The sequence below is a fragment of the Chaetodon auriga genome, chromosome 20, assembly GCF_051107435.1.
Source record: "Chaetodon auriga isolate fChaAug3 chromosome 20, fChaAug3.hap1, whole genome shotgun sequence".
NCBI classification, from domain to species: domain Eukaryota; kingdom Metazoa; phylum Chordata; class Actinopteri; order Chaetodontiformes; family Chaetodontidae; genus Chaetodon; species Chaetodon auriga.
Genome location: NC_135093.1, coordinates 1,745,509 through 1,767,631, shown reverse-complemented (window position 1 = coordinate 1,767,631; position 22,123 = coordinate 1,745,509). Strand labels below are relative to the sequence as shown.

At 46.0% G+C, this 22,123-nt stretch overlaps 1 protein-coding gene across 1 annotated transcript; it reads left to right on the top strand.

Moving 5' to 3' along the window:
- Positions 1–1,413: 1,413 nt before the first annotated feature.
- htra1b (HtrA serine peptidase 1b) lies at positions 1,414–21,720 on the top strand. Its single transcript, XM_076760263.1, has 10 exons — positions 1,414–2,027; positions 6,405–6,504; positions 6,683–6,797; positions 6,896–6,985; positions 15,805–15,999; positions 16,358–16,390; positions 17,222–17,336; positions 17,756–17,813; positions 19,178–19,273; positions 20,804–21,720. Exons 1-10 carry the CDS (start codon positions 1,568–1,570, stop codon positions 20,970–20,972), a joined length of 1,431 nt encoding a protein of 476 aa, XP_076616378.1. The 5' UTR covers positions 1,414–1,567; the 3' UTR covers positions 20,973–21,720.
- Positions 21,721–22,123: the final 403 nt, after the last annotated feature.

Below are 22,123 nucleotides of genomic sequence, written 5' to 3'. Positions count from 1 at the left end.
AAGCGAAGGCACTGATTTGTGTGTTTGTGAGTCAGAAACGAGCCACTGAGCTGGGAGCACAGCTGGATGGAAAACGTCAAGTTTAAAAGAATTTCAGTGGGGATTCAAGTAAAATTGTGAGTTTCATGATCAAATTATCTAACAATTATTTAAAAAGAACTTTTCTGATTTCATAATTAATCAACTTTAATGTGTAAAGGATGCCCGACTGTGAGATTTACACACAGATGATGCAGTTCAGAACAGACGAGTCTGAAATCCTGGCTGAACCTTTCAGTCACTGTATTGAACTGTCTCTTATTGGAAAAATCAATTGTTGCACACCAGCACTGACTGACTGGGGGTCAATGGGAACGTGCAACCAGCAGAGTGTAACAGAGTTCATGATTACGAAATAGCCTGAAGGACACAGAAGGTATCAGTGGACACTGCAAGAGGAGACGCAGACACATCAGTCCTGAGAAACTGAAAAATAATCAAACCGCATGTTTTCCACGGTGAAAGTGTGACCGCATTTGTTATTCACTGAGAAAACTCATTAAAGTTTATTACCCTGAAGTATTTGCTGCGATGAAGAATCCTGCAGTTTGTGAGCCAAGAGTGACAGAAAAGAACGAGTACATTAGCTCGACATCTTCATCAACTGTATCAGATATCATCAAAGAACAACCAACAACTGTGTTTGTTGAAGTCTCTTATCGGGTTATCTGAGTGTGATGGTTACAACATGCACACACACAGTCGTACAGTGTCATAGCCAATATCCTATCTGACTTTGGAGCCGCTTAAGGGGAAATTTAAGGGGAGAACAGGTTCAATTCAGTCCAAGACAACCTGTGAAGATCAGCCTGAAGTGCACGTGCCACCGGAGTGCTTTGGTCTGCAAGATTTCAGCTCCTTTACTCTGAGTTACTCTCAGGGTTTAAGTATTAAGATCTTTGCTTAACCAGAAGTAACAAAATGCCTGAAAGAAAAAGTCCTGCATCAGAAGTTTTACTCGGCTTACAGAGGGTTTACTTACTGTAGAAGGTTTATCAGCAGACACACTTAAAGCATAAAGGTAAAAGTACTCTGCTGATGACTAACATGGGAGCATCATTTACTGCTCAGACACTGTCTATAAATTGATCATGTGATGTGTTCACGGGTCTTAAACTTTATGTTTTGGTGGAGATAAATGGACCCTGTTTGAGATGCAGTAGAATTATAAAGTAGTGCAGAATCGAAATACCAAAGTAAAGTGCAAGAACCTCAAAATTCCACGTACTTGAGTTTCTGCTCCACCACACATAACTTTAATCACATACACACATCTCCACCATCCTGCCACCCCCTCCTCCCGTCTGACACACGTCACACACGCCCACCAATCGCCTCCTGTGTTTATCCTGCAGCTTTTATAAACCGGGACAGCCGAAGCCTGAAGCTCCACACTGCATCAGTCTGTGTAGATGACGGAGAGCAAACTTGCGCACTAACACACTTTAAATCTTCGACACTTTATTTTCATAACAGTTTAAAGTTCAGCTCCCAGTTTCTTCTCGAGCCTCCTTTCGGCTGTGCCATCATGCGTCTCCAGTTTGTCCTTTGCGTAATGGCCCTGCTCGTCTGCCCATATCTGGTGGCCGAGGCGCGGATAGCCAAACGCTTCGCCATCGGCTGCCCGGAGAAGTGCGACAAGTCGCAGTGTGCGCCGATCCCCGCTGACTGCTTGGCCGGCGACGTGCTGGACCGCTGCGACTGCTGCCCGGTGTGCGCGTCCGGCGAGGGCGAGCAGTGCGGCGGCTCAGACGACCGCGAGTGCGCAGAGGGGATGGAGTGCATGGTGACCGACGGCGTGGAGGTGTCCGCCACCGTCAGGCGGCGGGGCAAGTCCGGCGTGTGCGCGTGTACCAGCTCCGAGCCTGTGTGCGGGAGCGACGGCGTCTCGTACCGGAACATCTGCGAGCTGAAGCGCGTCAGCAACCGGGCGATGAAGCTGCAGAGCCCGCCGGTGATTTTCATTCAGAGGGGAGCCTGCGGGAAAGGTGAGAGCTCTGTGTGTGTGTGTGTGTGTGTGTGTGTGTGTGTGTGAGTGAGAGAGAGAGAGAGATTCTATCTATAACAAAGTAAGAGGGCAGAACTCTGGAGGGATAACTGCTTTCACACAGCTTGAAGTGTGATAAGACAGAAATATTTTAGAAATTCGTGTGTGTGTGTGTGTGTGTGTGTGTGTGTGTGTGTGTGTGTGTGTGTGTGTGTGTGTGTTTGGATATGAACTCGATGACCTCAGCAGCAGCTCACACACAGCATGAACTTTCTCCTCCATCTGGTGACCAGTGTTCACATCTTCTCACATGGTCCAAAGAATCATTCTTAAATTAACTTTATTGACACAGTGGAGTGAACCCTGTTGACAACATGCTGAAATGGAGGCAACCAGGAAGCCAGGTGAACTAAACCACCGAACAGAGAAAAGGCCTCACGAGAAGATGAAACCAGAAAAATACTTGAAAAATGACGTCAATAGCAAATTAGATGATCAAAATTGTTGTCAGACGTCGAGTGGATCTGCTTTTTGAGGAAACGCTCAGTGGCGAAACCAAAGCTGAGGCGTGTTAAGATGCACTTCCTCTAATGGCCACTAGATGCTGCTCCAATAAACCAATGGCTACATTGAAGTAAATGGGAAAACTCCCAAATTCTCTCCACAAATGCGAAGTCACTAAAATGATTTCCTCTCTGGGTCTCAGTAGCTGCTCTGTTGTGTGTCTGGACTGAGATAATTGTTTCATGAAGGACATCAAAAGGTCTTTTTGAGGTTGTCGGGCAACCAGGGAAGACTCCATCAGGTCACTGGCATGGACAAGAAATAGTTCCAGGACACGATTCTCCATAAAAACCCAACTTGTTTTTACATTTCAGTACAGACTAAACAACATAAAACGACATGCTGGTATCGTGTTTTTGACCTGTGCAGAGCTGGGCTAAGCTAAGCTAAGTTTAGCTAAGCTAACTGCCTGCTGGCTCTCAGTGTCTTCTCATCCAGCTCCTGTGAAGGAAAGTGAGTCAGCATATTTCCCTCACTGTCAACCCTTTCCTCAGCTCAGCTCAGTCTGGTCTGCCAGCTGCTAATTTTAGCGAACTTCAGATCCATATTTCACTTTGACTCACTTTTCTTGTGCTCCTGTTACTGCGTTTAAGGATTGTCCTGCAATCGGCAGGTATTTCCATCCTCCAGGTGACCTCACACATGATGCTGCAGTGATTCGGTGGTTTGGGTTTTGGGTCGCAGCTGCAGGTAGAAACTGAATAAAACTTTTCATGACAACTTCAACTCGTTTAAAAGGACGTTTAGATCTTTTACAGCATTGAGTTCAGTGTCTTTATCAGCAGCTCCTTCCTCATCGTCTCTGTCTCTCTGGCTTCTTTCCATTTGCTGATCAGTCAGATTTGCATCGGCGCCTCACACTGCACCAACCCCCCCCCCCCCACACACACACACATACACAAACACACACACACACTCTTTATGTTATCTTTATAAAGTCATAATGTGTTGAAATTAGGCCAGGATGTCCTGAGTGCCTGCCCTGTGCTACAAAAACAAACAGTGTACCCCAACGAGTGTGTGTGTGTGAGAGAGAGAGAGTAATGAAAGCATATTAAGGAGCAAACACACACACACACACACACACACACACACACACACACACACACTGTGAGGCTGCAGCTGTGAACACACTGATCTGCAGTTTGTGACTCTTAGAGTTCAACAGGGTCAACGACTTTCTTCTTCTTCTCCTCTTTTCTTATTATCACTGGTGTTTGTTCTCCCCTTGTCCTCGCCATCCTCCTTATTCTTCTCCCTCCTCACCGGGCTCCTCTCCTCCTTCCTCTCATCCTCTTTCCTCCCTCCATTTTCCTCTCCATCTCTCCATCTCTTTTGCCACACTTTACTTTCTCTTCCTCCTGCCTATCACATCGTATTGCCCTCTTTCCAAATGTTCTCTCCTCCTCTCACTCCCCTCATGCATCCCTCTCCTCCTCCCATCTTTCATCTGTTGATCCAGGAGGGAAGAATAGCGAGTTATTCTTCCTCCCCTCCTCTTCTTCACCTTCCTCCTCTCATCTCTCCTCCCTCTCCTACCAGCTGTTCTTTCATTCTTTTCCTATCTTTCTGTCCATCTCATCTCGACCTTGTCCTCCTTCACTTCCACTCCTGCTCCCTCCTCTCACTTCCTTCCTTCCTCTCCTCTCTCCTTATTTCCTCTCCTCACATCTTTGATCAGTTCGACCAGGATAGACGGACGAGTTTGTGCGTCGCTTCAGTCTCAGGATTTGAGCTTGTTGAGCTGAGGAAAGAAATCTGGAAGATTTCAGTGATACACACACACACACACACACACACACACACACACACACACACACAGTTAAGTCTTGTGTCATGATTCATCTCTTGGAGCTGATTGGCTGATTGTGTAACTTCCTGAAAAGACGCAGATCTAGGTCAAACTGTTATTTCACCCACATTTGAAGGGATCTGAGCTGTTTTTCCTTTTGTCATTTTTCTCTTATTTTTTCTGCTTCCTGTACAGACTTGTGCGTTCTCTGTCAGATTGACAGGCTTGGTTACAGCATCAACAAAACACAGTTGCACAGTGACTCAACTCTTTCAGGAACTGGAGGAATTTTTCCCAGTTCGGGCTCGTCCAGCTCGTAATGAGATTTCACCTAAAGTTCAAAACAGGGTATCGTTTTATTTTTGGCGAAGGAACGTTTGAGTTGTGAGTGTGGAACTGGTTAAAAAGCCAGTTTCATCTCTGCTGATCACTTATAGCATCTCGACCCTGTTTGTGGGTCTTAGCCCAAATCCACTGCATCCTGCTGCAGACATGGAGCTCTGTGGCGCAGAGGAGGACCATCTATCACACTCAATACTGCTCGAGCAGACACTGTTTTGAACGCTCCTTGTTGGTGCATTCAAGGACACTGACACCCGAGCCAGGATCGTTTGAAAGTACCTGCTGCTGCTTTTTTGAGTGTAGTCACGCTCAGTGTGGAAGTGACCTTTCTGACCTTCAGTGCGCCGTCTGCAGTGCTGTTACCGACACCTGCAGCGTGGTCATGGCGTTTCCTCATTCGTCTGACTGGCTCCATTCAGTTTACATCAAAGCTGCAGCAGCTGGCGCACCACTAATCCTTCAGCCAAACACCCAGCCAGCCAAACACACACACGCACACACACACGCACATAAACACATCGCTGTCCTCCAGACGCTCTGCTGCACCTGAGGTCTAACAGAGCCAGAGGAGGTTCTCAGAAAACCTCGAGTCATGTGAGTTGAACTGGATTCAGGATTCAGCCTGGACTGCAGTCACATGACTTGGAGCCGAGTCAGACTTCAAGCATTTGAAGTTCAAACACGAAGAGCCTTGGATGCAGCAGTACACAGATATTCAGAGAAACTACGTCACAAGGTGGTGACAGTGAAATGTCCAATCAGGATTGAGAGCTCATAAACAAAGACCCCCATTAAGTTTGAACTAAATGTGTTTGTTTTTTTTAAATGAAGTTAATGTAGAGAGTCAGACTTTGTTAATTCTCATGATTCTGAGACACACTGGCCTCGTTTCATCATCTGACACCTGTAGTATGACCCTGACGTGCAGCAGACAGACGAGGTAATGAGTGTGTCGCTGCCCTTAACCTCTGAAACCTCTTCGTTTGCACTGCGGAGTGTGTTTTACACCCTTGTCTTCAGTGTTTTCTGAGGATGACGTGCCTTCATTTGATGCTGTGTTGCAATTGGTGACATCTTTCGAGCATGTGTGTATCAACCCTGGCTGCACGTGATTGGTCAGAGATTTCATCGTAAACAGCCGCGGCTAGATTTATTAGCGTGTAAAGTCTGAGTGTCTCGTCCCATGCTGCTTTAAATCTCTCTGCTTTGAGAAAAGGGAAACACACAGATGTGGGAAAGTGTCTTCTAACTGGTCCCAGCAGGTTAAGGTTGGCGGGACCGACTTGGAGACCAAAGTAGCCGTGACAGATGTTGAAGCGCAGCTTAAGAGGGGTTGCGCAAGGCGACAGCGGTGGTCACACATGGACCGTCAGAGTTTTGTCCAAAGATATCCTGACGTCCCTCTGCTGCTATCTCTCAGTATGTTTTAAAGGCTCTCCTGAGGTCACCTCCTTTGTTTTATAAGCATCAGTGGGAGCAGCAGACAGTTTACAGCTGCTCTCAGACCTACACTTCATATACTGCACCGCACATCTGGATTCAGTTTAACACAACAGCTACAGTTTGGGTCCCATCACACCACGCTGCACCACCCGCGGTCAGGATGCTTCGGGTGAAACGTGTGTGTGTGTGTGTGTGTGTGTGATGCGGTTCATTGACTGTGTGTTTTCCCTCCTCCAGGTCAGCAGAACCCCGACAGTCTTCGTTACAAGTACAACTTCATCGCTGACGTGGTGGAGAAGATCGCACCTGCTGTCGTTCACATTGAACTGTACCGCAAGTAAGAAAAACACCTTTGTTTGTTCCTGTTTCCAGCTTTTGAGGCGATCACCTGGCGCCTCTGACCACACACCTGCAGTTAAACCTGTGTTTCAGTGAAGAGTGCTGCTCCCACGTTGTGGTTGGAGGCTGCAGCATCAGTCAGAAACATGTTCCCGTCTCGTCCTCTTTCTGCTCAGGATGATATTTTCGAAGCGGGAGGTGGCAGTAGCCAGCGGCTCCGGCTTCGTTGTGTCAGAGGACGGACTCATCGTCACCAACGCTCACGTGGTGGCCAACAAGCACCGAGTGAAGGTACGGAAAGCAGTGGCTGTCAGTCAGTGCAGGGGACGGATGGGACTCGAAATCTGTGCCTGGTTCATGGTTTTGGTTCATGGTTTGTAACCTGACAGGTGGAGCTGAAGAGCGGAGCCACATTCGACGCCAAGATCAAAGATGTGGACGAGAAGGCCGACATCGCTCTGATCAAGATCGATGCACCGGTGAGTAGAGAGAGGGATGATGGGAAGGGAAGTGTCCACTTTTGAAGTCTGCATTGTGATGTCAGCCTCTCCGTCATGACCACTTCAAGTTCAAGTCTTTAGCTGTGGGAGTGGAGCGTGCTCAGAAGAACAATCAGGTGATGGAGCTCCTGTCATTGTCCCTCAGCTGTGGGAATAAATCTGAGACAAAACTGAGCATAAACTAAGACGTTTGTTCGCAATAATTCACAAGACGCCTCGTCTTTCCTCGAGTTAACCATGCAGCTCTCGAGAAGCTTCCTCTCCTGTGTCCTCTCGCCGTGTCCTTTCATTTTGTCCTCTCATCGTGTCCTCTCGTCGTGTCCTCTTGATGTGTCCTCTTGTTGTGTCCTCTCGATGTGTCCTCTCGTTGTGTCCTCTCGTCGTGTCCTCTCGTCGTGTCCTCTCGATGTGTCCTCTCGTGTCCTCTTGTCGTGTCCTCTGGTGTCCTCTTGTCGTGTCCTCTCATGCCCTTTCTCCACCTTTTTCTTCTCCTCTCAGACAGACTTGTTTTTTCCTCTCCTCTGCTCCTCTCTTCTCCTCCCTGTTTTTTTAATTTTCCAAATCAAATTCAAGTATTTATTCCTTTTGGAAAATATGTTTTTGCTGAGCGTTCCCTCAGCGAAGGGCTGCTTTTAATTTTAGCTCGGTGGGATCTTTGAGGTGAGGCACCTCAGCAGGATACCAGCATGACTCAGGAAAGTGGATCTCAGGAGACGGAGGGAACTTTTTCATGTGGGATAATTTGGGTTTTCATTTTCTCGCAGCTCTTTGTTTTGGTTCAGAGATGACTGGACGGCCGGGCTCAGCACAGGAAGTGAGGTTAGGCAGCATTTGTGCAATGGAAAAACATTTTTAGCCTCAGAAGGTCAATGTGTGTCATTTTTGTGCAGACACTGGGCAGTCAGAGCAGCACGAGGTCAGACACTTAAAGGGGATGTTATTCAGTTATGTGGCTAAAATTTAGGCATCTTGATGCCAGATTCACTGTTGCCCTCAATTTAAAAACCAAAATAAAGTCCCAAAAAATTCAAAAGCAGCCCGTTTTTGATGGGACGTAGCAAATTAAAGTTGCGGATCTGGAAGTAGGCTGAATAAGAGGGAAAACAGGAAACAGATAAATGGAAGTGAAGATGAAGTGATGAAGGCCAGCTGTGCTTACAGAAGCAGACGCTTCATGCAACTCTGACCTCGATTCTGATTTCACAACATTAAAAACACAACGTTTGAGAAACGTTACGCTCTTTTAAAAAGTCTAAAAATGATTGAATGACTCTTCTTGAGGACGCCTGTGTGAGGTGACATTGGCATCGGACCTTAAAATGCAGTTTTCATCCTCATAAATCACAAAAATAAATGAGAATACCAAAAACTCAAGAGCATTAAAACAGAATATGTTTCATCAAAATAAGAGCAGAGGAGGGAAGATGGGTAACAGTGAACTGCCTCTCTGCCCCCTCCAGGCCGTCATGAAGGCAGGTTCAGACCTGTTAATGCCATCTAACATCCTTCCTGCCGTCTGGAACTGTAATCAGAGGAAAGCACGTTTTTCAGGGGATGAAGATGTTTCCACACAAACACGCAGAAGAACAGAAACGTCACCACGAGCGTGACTGTGGTGTTCTGAAGCTCATGTTTGTCCAGTTTTTAAATCTTCCAATTTCATATCTGCACGTCAAAACTTCTTCCCATGCGGGTTGAAGAACATCTGAAATCGATTAGTTTCACTGGAAAAGTGCAAAGATAAAGAAATGTGATCTGTCAAAGCTCACAGCTACCAAAACGGTCCATTTGCCAAACAGCAAAGACAGGCTTGACTGTTTTTTCAAAGTCTGAATTTCCTGTTACCTCATGCCGGCTCCGCCTTAAGAGACTCAGTGAAGGTTCTTATATGTCCTCCAAAACAAACTGCTGCTGCTGTTGTTGTTGTTGTTGTTGTTGCTGGATGCCTCAGATTTAACTTTAGATACGATGTTTGATGGGCAGAGCGAGAACAGCTTGTACACAGACAAACATTTATTGAACACGGAGACAGTGACTGTGCAGGAGTTCACGCTCGCCGGTCAGACTGGGACCATCATGGTTTTCCTCTGCATGTCTGGGCGGGGCGGCAGGGCGGAGCTGCAGCCCGAGGCCATGAAATTATGTAGAAATCCACAAACTGCTCAGCACTGTGGTTGTGGTTTAGGTGCACACAAAAACCAAAAGGCAACTGTACTTCTGCAAGAATGACTTACGGCCGTCCACACTCCCACACATCCAACACACACACACGCACACACACGCACACACACACACGCACACACTTCCAACAGCTTACACTCGTGGTCGTCTTCTGTGACATGAGAGTCTGTCTCGGCCGATTGTTGTTGTTCTGTTTTCATCTCTTCTGATTAAGTTACATAAAATGAGCGTGACGGCACAAGATGAAAACAGGAAGCAGTTTGTGAAGAAAACAACAGATTAAAGGACGATTATGGTTGTTTACAGAACGTATATTTGTAGATTAATCTGCTCAGTTATAAAAGAACAGACCTGCAGGATATAAACCACTGAGAGTACGAACGTTTTTCAACAGTGAAATCATCAAACCACAGAAGAAAAGGAAGTGTTATAAAATCACTGAACGGTATTGGTGGCACTTCCTGTCAGTAGCAGCGCGTCTCTCCCTGTGTGCACAGCGCAGGTCGGTGTTTGCAGCCTTTAGCAGTAATTGGAGCAGTAAAGTGTTTGCAAACGAAGCAGTCAGACGTGCAGCTGCATGTTCAGGACAGATAAGCTTCTGCTTCACCAGTATGAGAGCAGATTCACGGCCTTGGCCTTCATGCTCGCTTCTGACTTTCTGCTCTAATTTTTTTTATTGCCTTTGGAAAATGATGGTGATCTGGACGTAACCCAAACTGTCCTCTCGTGCTCTTTAGATAAAAATGATAAAAAGATGACAGCAGTCTCTGCCTGACAGTCCACAGGACAATCTGGCAAATCTGACTGGAGGCAGATTCACATCTGCTTGTTAGATGGTCAGATTGTTTCATTTAACGATCATGAGAAGTTTGAGGTTGTGTTTTAGATCCTCTGCCAGCAGACAGACAGACAGACAGACAGACAGACAGACGGACAGACGGACAGGCAGACAGACAGACAGAGACAGACACACACAGTGGAGCACTGAGCAGCTGAAGACACAGATACGTCTCAGGTAGAGACAAAAAAACAAAGCTAAAAGCAGAGTGAATATTGGACATAAATTCACCTCGGGGACAGAAACTAGACCACAGATGAAAGGTGATGTGTCTCTGTATCTGCTTTCTACTCAGAAGGTGATAATGTGTTTGTTTCCAGTTCTTGCACTTTTAAAGCTCCTACACATGCACGCAGGTGTTTCCACTTACGTCGCCTGATGAGACCTTTTCTCAGGGCTGTGTGGGCGTAAAGTGTCCTCCACATCAAATTTCCACAGTAACCACACCCAGCCGCCTCCTGACTAGACGTCTGATGAGGGAAGATAATTGAAAGCACCTGTGTGGGTGTGCAGGTAGGAGAACAGGCAGTCATTGGTTATTCTCAGGTGAGCCAGTGAGGGCTGTGAGTGGGCGGAGCTTCTGTTCAGTGAAACACTGGTTGTGTTTGAGACTGCTGATTTGGCCCAAACGCAGCACGCGGCATGCCAAAATACCCGGATGTTGTCCTGATTCTGCAGAAATGCCAGAAGTATTCATCAGATGCAGCAGTCACAACCAGCCGGGCTGACTCTGGGAAGTCTTTTACAAAGTTCATGTTATTTCATCACCAAATTCACAGTTTCTGAGGCAAGAAATCAACTATATTGGCAGTTTTAGTTGAGCTGAGAAGCTTCACAGGTGTCTGTGGAAGTTATCAGCCGCCCCCTCAAAGTGCTGCACAGTGCTGCTGGTTCGCCATCAGCTGTGTGAGTCTTTACTTCTGGATTCCAAAACCAGAAGCAGGCTAATCCTGGGCTAGCATGCCGCGAAATAAATCGCTTTAACACGTTCATGTACAGCCAATGAGCAGGAAACAGACTTCTTCATGCTGAGATTTAGAAGAATCCAGAGAATCCAGCTCAGTGACGTGAACAGACGCAGAGGCAGGAGTCTGTGCATCGGTTAATGAAACTGATTGACGTTTTAATAAATCCCACTGAGCAGACTCGTGTTTTCTGATTGTTACTTGTCATGAAGGTATGTGCCTCAGTCATCGGCGTCGAGCTGCGCTGGTGCTGCTGAGGCCGGCGTCCTCTGAGCGAGCGTGGGCACGAGCCCTGTCGTGTTGTTTGGAGTCTGAACTCATCCAGTAAAGCCTTGCAGCGATATTCCTCCTTGATCCAGCATTGATTATTTTCCATGACACGTGTCACGAGCAGCTACTGGAAACTGCTCTCAGCTGATCTGATCAGCTCAGAGGATTTAACAGGCTGGGACGTCTGAAGGCCAACGGCGGCGTCTGATCCGTACTGATACCACTAATACTTTTATTTACTTGAGCTTGATGGAAAAAACTGCTGCTACGAGAAACTATCTGACGTTAATTCTGGCTTTAGTGACAATTGTTTGCACACAGCAGTGTCCTGTTATTTTTCATTTCACAGATTTTATCCCCTCAGCGAATTCCTCAGAGAGTTGGCAGCTCTCCACTCTGCTTGTTCAACCACACGACTGAGCGGCCTCATTCTGCTCAGGGTGAAAGAGGCAAGGCGGAGGGAAGACAGTGAAAAGAGTCAGGTTCCTTTGCCTGGTCCTCTTCGCTCTGTTCATCAATGTCAGGCTTTCACAGCAGACAGTTCGTCCTCTTGTAGGACGAGCACAGGTGTTACTAATGACACTAATGATGTCTCTGCTCTGTCAGCCTCAGCGTGAACACCAGCACTCTGAAACTGAGGCAGCCAGATGTAATTCAGCCTCCTTATTTTAATATTTACGCGTCTCGTCCTCCTGTTGAGACATGTCAGAGTGTCTGTGGTGAAAAGGCCTCATCGGTCCACAGGGCGAGGCGGGGCTCCATCAGCGCAGACGCTAAGTGTCTGCACTCTGAGTCCTGATTAACACAAAACAACCTTTTAAAACACACACAAGACAAGTTCATGTTAGCAAAGCAGAAACAAAGAGCTGAAAGATGCTAAAACCTTTCAGCTGTGAGCCGTTTGATCCTTCCTTAAAATGGATTACAGCAGCTTTAAACTCATAATCAGACCTCCATATCGTCTGAATTGAGCACTCCACACCTGCGAGCTGCAGGTTACAGTGAAAACAGACTTTCTTACCACTGTGAGCTAACGGACCCTGTAACATGCTTACTGCACTCGAGGTTTTACATGTGGTGGATGAATGCGTGGAGAGATAATGAGAAGGAGAGGATGATGACAGCAGAAGAAGCACTGCTTTGTTCCTTGTTGTGGTCTTTGTGTAGGTTGCTTTGTTGCGCTCCACTGTGTTGGCGTCTCTTAAATTACCACTGAATGCAGCCCCTCGGCTTTGTAATCTCGGCCCGGACAAAGTGCCGTCACCCTGAAAACCGCAGAGCAAGGAACACGGTCATTTTCCTGGAGGGCGGCGCTCTGCGGGCTGCGCGCTGGACGGCGGCTTCAGATGATTGGCGTCGCGGTTGTGGTTCAGTACGGGCGAACAGAGCAGCTTTATGTTTAACCGATGGAAAGCTGTGATTAGAAGAGCTGAATGAATCCATTCATAAGCATCTTGTTTATGTCTCTATAAGCTTGTTGGCGATTTAGCAGTTAGCTTGTGTGCATGTATGAGGCGGCGTGCGGACTGACCTCGTGCAGCTTCCCTCTGGGATTTATTACATAAGTATTCATCACGTCAATCTATCTGTGATGGAGTCCAAACTTTGTTTTCAGGTCTTTTGCCTCACAGTCAAACATTTATTTTAGCATTAATGAAGAGCAAGACAAGACGGGCAACTTTGCAAAACGTATCTGAGCTCACAACTAAAGTATGCTCTATGCTAGGTGAGTACAACTCATTAACACAGTATACTGAACACAGTTACAGTGTACATGTACCAGTATCAGTGTATGTGTTGGCCACTCTGAGGAGAAACTGGCTGTGTAAGCATTAACTGGGACACCATGATTCCACTTGACGTGAGTGGATGAAGAGTTAACAGAGTGAAGTGTGTGAGAGGGGAACAGAGAGGCTGCGATGAATTCACACTGAAGTCTCTCACTTTGGCTTCTGTTTCAGGCTCCACATTTTACTTTGCTGACTCATCCAGAGGACACACTCACACTCACACACACACACACACACACACACACACACACACAGACGCTAATGATGCACGAGCTCCTCAGGTCAGAGTCTGGTCATGTACGGATGTGTCGAGCATACCTGCGGCTTTTAGACGAGCTCTTCGTGCTTGTCGATCAAAGTCGTGAAACGGAGAGAAAGCAGGTTTGCGTTTCATCTTCATCACTCCACAGCTGCCTCGAGACGTGAAACGCATTCACATCTGTCTGCGCCTGCCTCTCTCTCCTCTTCACCTCACCTCCGTCCTCTTCTTGTGGGTCTACCCCTCTCTCTTACTAAAGCATACCAAAAGTGGGTCAGAGTCTCCAGGCTTGTTACTTAACGGAGGAAATGGGCAGCAGATGTGTCCGTCATCACCGGGGGAACAAGATGCACACACGCACTCACTGACAGACAAACAGACGCTTGTCATGCTCGGCGGCGTGTGCTGCAGATGAGAGTTTGGGCCTAACATCACGGCTGCTTTATGTCTCAGTTTTTCTGCTCAGCGTCACATCTGGGCCTGAAGTAGGTTAGTAGGACAGCGTGCAGGAGGCCGGCGCAGAGTTCACGGATGTTGACGAAAGGGAAAAATAGTTCCCGTACCTGCTCCACGATTTGGATCCACTCCAGAATTTAATGTGCGCTTCCTTCCTTCATGCTACACCCTTCCAGCAAGTTTCATAAAAATCAGGCTGGTAGTTTTTCCGTAATCCTGCTGACGAACAAACAAACCGAACCGAAAATATCAGCAACTAAAGCAGGAGAAAAGTAGAAATATCAAGCGAAAAATCCCTCATTAAATAACCAAAACTGCTCTAACTGTGGCAGAAAATCACAAATTGATTGAGAAAGTAAGTTTCAGAGCCTTTAAACATTTATTTGAGAGACATTTTGCCTGAAAACAGGGACGACTTTCATGACTTGAATAGAATTTGCCTCATGTCTCTTGTATTTGTCCTGTAAAATTAAGCTAAACATACGATAAAGTTTTAACACACACACATCCTTTGAGCGTGTGTGTGTGTGTGTGTCTGGTGGCTTAAAATAATTAGCAGTGGTAGCGCAAACAGCAGTCTGAGTGTTTCCTGGCTGTAATAAAGTGGAGAGAGAGAGAATGACACTGAGTGGGAGAATAATAAAATTCTATTAAAGTCTATTTTAACAGATTATTACAAATAAAAGTCTTTACTGGGCTCTTCAAGTTCAGTGACAGTATAAACTCTGTGTGTGTGTGTGTGTGTGTGTGTGTTTGCAATAGTGGTCAAGCACCCTCAGCTTTTATATGACAGCGCTGGAAACTGCCGAGGCCGAGATGGAAAAGCGAATAATTGTGAGGCCATAAATCAGACGTGCAGGCAGATCTGAGACCTGCAGCCGTACAAACAACAGCACCACAAAATCACACCACACTCATGCTGTAATGACACCTGGGTGTGATTAATCTCCTTTTTTTTTTTTTTGCACATTTACATATAGAGAGGCTGGCAGAAAAGCGCTGAAGCAGCAGCCAAGGCTGCATTAAACCGCGTCGAGCTGCCAGCTGAACACATGTTGGTGAGAATCGATTGATGTGATGGAAAATATGAGAAAACCGCAACTGGGGATAGAAAACAGGCAGCATCCTGCTCCTTTTGAAGTGTTCTTTGGAGGGAATTTCATACAGCTGTGAGTGAAATGACAGAAAATGAGGAGAGAGAGATGAGGACTGACGACAGCGGGGACATGCAGGTCAAGGTCAGACCCTTAAACCTCAGCAGTGGCCTTCAGCCCAGCGTTGGCTCTCATCCATCTCTGGGTGGACTGAGTGGCAGGTTGGACCTTTCTTACACACTGAAGGACTTTGACTTGCAGATGTCCAATAAAGGCTGACGGACACGTTGGTCGGTGCTGGTGGAAACGAGGCTGTGAGCTGGTGTTAATGTGGTGGATGAAGAGAAGCTTCGTCCAGACTGAGAGCTGACTCGGCTCTCCACAGGAAACCCTCGTCTGCCTCCAACAGCTTAGGCTGCTGTTCACCTCTGTGTGTGTGTGTGTGTGTGTGTGTGTGTGTGTGTGTGTGTGTGTGTGTGTGTGTGTGTGTGTCTCCTGCCAACTGTCCAGTGACCTGTTTCTGTTCCTTCATTCATGGTTCATCATCTGTGTTTCTTATTCTGCTCTTATGGAGGATGGGGTCTTTTTTTTTAGCCTCTCCAAACCAAGAACAGGCCAAAGGTGTGAATCATGATTGGATTAAAGAGTGTGTTTAGAGTATTTGTCTCAGTCGTTAGCATGCCGAGCTAACGAGCCTGTAATAGGCCTAATCTAATCGTTACCTGTGAGGCCAAGGAGCATCATTAACTAACATCAGTGTGTGATACAGTCATGACAGCACATCCACAGCGGTGTCTACAAAAATGAACACGTCTGTGCATCAAATGTCCAATAATAACAGATAAATTGGTCTGTTAACTGTCTGTGAAGACATCAGTGACTGTGTTTCCTGGTGGTTCAGCCATGTTTTTTCTCTGTTTCCCTCCTGTGTGTTTGGTGGAGCAGATGAAGCTGCCGGTGCTGCTGCTCGGCCGCTCGGCGGACCTCCGTCCCGGCGAGTTTGTGGTCGCCATAGGCAGCCCGTTCTCCCTGCAGAACACCGTCACCACCGGCATCGTCAGCACCACCCAGAGGGGAGGCAAGGAGCTGGGCCTCCGGAACTCCGACATGGACTACATCCAGACGGACGCCATCATCAACGTGAGTGAAGACAGTGAGACAAACATGTGCTGAGGCGTGGAGCTCTGGGACGCTGAGGGGAGAACAAAACACTGCACAAAAAGTGACCGAGAAGGAACTCAAAACATCTTTTGATAAGCAGCACTGTACAGCACGGTGCATGTAGTGCAACGTCATGCAAACATGAGCTCATCCAAATCTGCTGATGGAGAATGAAAGAAGTCGAAGTGTAACTGCTCATTATTACACTGAAGCCTCATCACAGTGTTAAAGCAGATTTCTCTAACTCACAGGAATAATGTGATCTGTTCTTCTTCTTTAGCAGAGATGTGCTGTTTTCTTTGCTTTCACATTCTTTGTTTGCTTTGTTTTCTTGCAGTACGGCAACTCTGGAGGACCACTAGTCAATCTGGTAAGTGAAGGAAAACCTGCTGGAGGAGAAACAAATCCAGAATAAGACGTCGCCCGTTTGAGATGTGTCGAACATCTTGTATGTTTAAGTGTCATACGCTCCTGTTCATCTGTTAAATGTCTGTTAAAACGCTGTGATTTTCACGTCTCTTTCCGTCGTGAAGTCCTGCTCCCTGAAGTGTTTTTACATGCTCACTTACACTCTCTGACGTTACTTATCCATCACACTTCATCACATTTTTCTCTGCACATGTGAAACACTAACAGGTTTAATTAGACCATGTAGCATGCTGCTAAAGACTCAAAGATTTCACTAAATTACTTATTTAGAAACTCTTCTTCGTGTGTTGTGTTTCCAGCCTTACCAAGCTGCTGAACATGACAGCAGTGGAGCATTTTAATGTGTTTTCACTTGTTGTTTGGGCTGAAATGGAATGTTTTGGAAAAAATAAGCAGTCATGTTTATATCACCCTGAGATTGAAGTTAATTTAATTCTTACATCACCTCTCGCTATCTTTGAAACAGGGACGCAAACACAGTTTCTTATTACTGGGATCACATCCATATGTTGCGAAACAGAGATATACGTAATCTCATATAAACAATCACCAAGGCCCATAAAGTCCTTATTAGGAAAGGTAAATAAAGAGTTTAGGTAATGCCTGGCAAACAGTCCACAGCTGACTCTGATTAGAAGTTTGTTTTCAGCTGGCCGTGTTACCAAACGAAGAGCGGCGTGGCGTCAGAAACACTGTTTAACAAGTTTCACCAGGAAGTTTGACTTTTACTGCTGGGCGGTACTGATGGCAGATTCATGGGTGTGTCCCGCAGGACGGAGAGGTGATTGGCATCAACACTCTGAAGGTAACGGCAGGAATCTCATTCGCCATCCCATCGGACAAGATCAGACAGTTCCTGGCAGAGTCACATGACCGACAGGCTAAAGGTTCGCAGCACTTTTATGCACAAATGCGTTTAGTTTGCTAGTTACCTTGAGAAAGGTGTTGTCAAAGCATGCCTCATGTTTCTGATGTTTGATCTGTAGTGAGGACAGGCAGATGTTCAAAGTGTGTCCTCTGTGTTATTTCACACAAGATGTGAGCTTGTGAGTCCTTTCACATTAGAGAAATGAGTGTTATTGGTGATTTGGAGTCAGGCATTGACACGGACATCACATTGACTTCAAGTTTCACAAATTATGCAGAAAACAAAGCTCTCAGTTTAAGATCCTTCAGCTGTTTTTCTCTGCTTTACTGTTTATTTAAAGAAGATAAAAATGACTGAAAGGAGCAGACGATAACGCTTACATGAACGTACGAGGGAAGGACTTTCTCAGCTGAACAAACATTTCCTCGTGTTCTGCAGGTAAAGCAGTCCAGAAGAAGAAGTACATCGGCGTCAGAATGATGAGTCTCACTCCAACGTAAGTTCCTGGATCTAAAGACCTCAAAACCTTTGGATTTTCATCAAGTTATAATGAGACTGCTGGAAGAAAACCAGGCGTCAATATGTCTGTTGAGGTTTTCTCTCAGTTCTATTTTTTCATACATGTAGTGATAACAAAACATCATCGGTGTTTCTGTGAGATCAGACTGTCGAGCCGTGTAAAAACAATGCTGCTAAAGTCTGAGAGTCTGAGCCGTGAGATGAGGCGGTCTGATTAATCTCCCCAGAGACATAACAAGGGTGGTGATCGTATCGGAGATGTGACCTCAGCTCTATATATGCTGTCAAATGATGAGTTTAAATAGGAATGTAAGTCAACGGAGGCCCGGTCCACAGCCTGCAGGTCAGAGAGACGCCCAGGCTGCCGCTCCAGAGACCTTCAGTCCAGGAGACGCCTCACAACACCAAAACAAGCTTCACTTTACGACCGCTTATTCATTTTAAACATGCCGCTGGGTGTCAGCCCACTCACCCACCGTATGTTACAGCGCTGTGGCTCCAAAGCTCACCATCACTCTGAAGGTTGATTTCATTCCCTCCTGGCAGCTGTTTTTTGTAAGGAAGCATTGAAAACTTCATTTCAGGAGAACAGCGAACCTTTAATTCTTCTCTGGCATTTGCCTGGTGATTATTATTTCTTACACATCAGAGCGTCCTTGAATGCACCAGCAAGAAAAGTTTTAAAAATACTTTATGTAAGAAACGACCATGTCTGTGCTTTAAGTACTCTGTTTCAGCGTTATTTCATTGGAAATGACTCGCCTTGCTCGAGCTTCAGGAGGATTAATGTTGAATATTTGATTTGGATTCATTCCTGTGTGAGACGGATGTTCAGCGCTCGTCTCTCCTCTGGATCTGACCACACAGGCCATCGGTGTGATGCTTTCTAGCAACCAACCCTCAAATCAAGCCACAAAAATGAAAGACGACTAAATGTTTGCTGTAACAAATGACCTAACTAATGTTTTCAAGCCTCTCAAGTTGATTCGCATCGTAAACTGAAGCCTGCGTTAGTTTTAGCTTCCCGGGTGCACCTGGATCTGGTTAGCAAGAATCCACAGGAATCCGTCGAGCGTGAACAACTTGAATAAATAAGTACGTGTTGACTGACTCGTCCGGGTGGTCTCTGGACCAATCAGCACCAACATGCTAAATCAGATCTGCAGCTTTTAAAAGCTTAAGAGTGTCAAGATGAATCAGAGCAGTTCTTTACATGCTGGAATTTCAAATGAGTCACGCTGCTTCGTCCCTTCAAGCTGAATTAAAATCAGACTGATGTGTGTGGACGTTTAGTATAAAAGCTCATGTCTGGCTCTTTGTCTCCTCCTTTCTCCCCCTCAGGCTGGCTAAGGAGCTGAAGGAGAGGCAGTCAGACTTCCCAGACGTCACCTCGGGGGCGTATGTCATTGAGGTCATCAGCCGAACTCCAGCGGAGACGTGAGTGTCTCTGCCATCGCTAACTGCCCAATATGTCCACCAACAAGCTGTGTTTTCAGAGCCAGGTCAAAGGATCGTACCATACATAGTTCAGCATTCATCATCGGGGGTCAGTTTGATTTTGGTGCCAGCGAAGGCACAGGTGGCACGTTTATCTCTTTCAGTAGTTCAGGAGTTCACATCCAGCAGACGGGTTCATACTCACTCCTGCTGAAACATTATTGGTATCCACATGAAAAGCCTGTTGAAAGCAAACCGCGGCGTTCCACCTGAATAAACAGCAGGTAGAGTGTATTTTCTTGTTGTCTGGTGGGTTTATTTAGAAACACAGGCGGGAGTCAGGATGAAGATCTGATCCTGCTGAAAGGACATTTATTAGATTTGAACTTTCTGGATATGGAAAGTTCACTTCTGGCTTTTAAGCTGCTGTTTTGCTTTTGGAGCGGGCCTGAAAGCTGGCAGCGAAGCCAGAGTCATGAATGTTTCCCACCCAGACTGTCCAACTCCCTCTGGCAGGGAGGACAAACTGCTTCAGTCAGAGCTGAGCAGACTTCTCTTTGCTGTGGACGTGCAGCCTCTGCATGTAAGGAACATTAAGAGACTGCTTTGGGTTCACCTCAAGAGCCAACTCCACCAACGAACACCTTCGGATTTGACTCACTTTACTTATAAAGATAATTTAAAGCCCCTGGAAGCTTCGCATCTTTGGCATTTATCTATAATATGTATTTACAGTAAAGCAGCAAAGACAGGCTTTTACAAACGACGCAGGTGGAACAAAGCATTGTACATGTTTCCAATGGAAGGATATGAGATAAAAGAAGGTAATAGAAGAGGTGTAACCTGAGACATCCTGCTGAAGACAAACATAAAAGCTGGATTTTGAGGAGCCGTTTGTTACTCTAGAAAACTGGAAAATGCACCTTTAAATGACAACTGTGTTAATTAATGTGTAACCCTCATAACCGTCCAGTGGTAACTGCTAAGAACTGCAGCAGCACTGAATCCCTCGTGACTTCATCATCTGCAGATATTCTGTGTTCGCTTCGTAAAAATTAGACTTAATGGCCCTTTAATGTAACGCTGTGGGAATTGGCAGCGCCTGACTCCATCAAACCGTCAGCTCCAAAACCAGTTGGCAAAGAGGTGGAGCGTGGGTGGAGCAGCTGGATGAAGCCTGGTTGCTGAAACCTAGCGGCTCGCTGTCGCTCAGAGCAGCCATGGCCATAATCATGCAGAACTTTGAGATTAATGTAATTTAAACCAGTGAGTTATATATAAACTCCCCCTCGCACAGTTTCCAGTGGACACAGAGAGAAGCTGCAGAGATCAAATCTGTTTTTGTTCCAGGCTGTAAACACGCTTATTCCTCCTGTAAAGTTTTAATATGGGGTCTATGGGGACTGACTCGTTTTTGGAACCAGCCTCAAGTGGCCATTCAAGACAGTGCATTTGTTTTTCCTAACTGTTAATCAGTGTTATATATCTTTGTTCATGATGTTTGCCGTCTCTCTTCTTTCTCGGGCACAGAGCTGGTCTGCAGGAGAGTGACGTCATCATCAGCATCAACGGCGAGCGAATCACCTCGGCCAGCGACGTTAGCGCTGCCATCAAGCGAGACGAGACGCTGCGAACGGTGGTGAGGCGAGGCAACGAGGACGTCATCCTCACCATCACCCCCGAGGAGATCGACCCTTGACCTCTCAGCTGGATGAGCAGACGATCAACTCAACAAGTCGACCAATCCCGAGCTGGCTCTCAGTGTTTTTCAACCACTTATGAACACTTTGAAAAACCAAGCAACCAATACGGGTGTGTGTGTCTGAGGCCACACCTACTGCGTTTAAGAACTTGTAATTATTAGTACTACTACTACTCTTCCATGGTGTTATGCTCACACACAACTTCAAAGGTCCAACTTCATTACTCTGGGAACTGAAGCATCAACCCTGTCGTCATATTTCTCAAATTAGTTTGAATTTTTCTTCTAATCTGAGTTTTCCTTCCGTCGTCACAGACCTTTTATATTCTACTAACCCCATCTGTCACCACAGAGTGGTCACTGCAGGCTTCCGTAGTTCTGTTTCTTGGTGTATGTTCTTGATGGAATATTTTTTAAAGGTATTTGTGTTTGTTTGATGACAGTTTTTCAAAAAAAAGGAATAAAATTATCTTTATTGACAGCGTTGATGTGAAAACCGTTGATGTTTGATCACACCTGGTTCCTCCATCGGCCGAAAGGAACTAACAATAAGCACAACAGTGTTTTGTACTAGCTCTGAATATTCTGTACAACTTTATTTTTCCATTTTCGTAAGATTTTTTTTGGCGAATGACGAATAAAGTACTCCTTAATGAGGTCTATAGGTGGCAGGTAGGGGATCCTCGTGGAGCCTTCTGGGATCCCCTGAGCTTCTGAAGACACGTTGAGGTTTCTTAACCCTCTTCCTCTTTGTGGAGTGTTGTTCTGTTTCCACATCATCACGTATTTGTTTCCCTACACTTTCCTCTCTACAGTTAATCTCCAGTCGGCAGCTTAGCTTTGCCCCCAACAGTCAAGCTGACGAACCATCCAAAGCACCGTTATGGTCTGTCACTGTACATGAAACACGAGTTGAAGTGAGATTTGACACAGTTATGACATAAAATTGCTGCTCTCTTCTTTCCTCTTTGGTATGTGTAATATTTGTTGGCCAATAGATGCAAAGAATAATGTGCATTAATCAATCTTTAATTAAATGTAGTGTGATGTTCATACTGAAGCTTTGCTCCACAGCTGTAAAGTTAGCACCTAGCTGGTGAACACAGGAAAGCATTCATCCACTCAGGAGCCAGATATTTTCCTCAGAG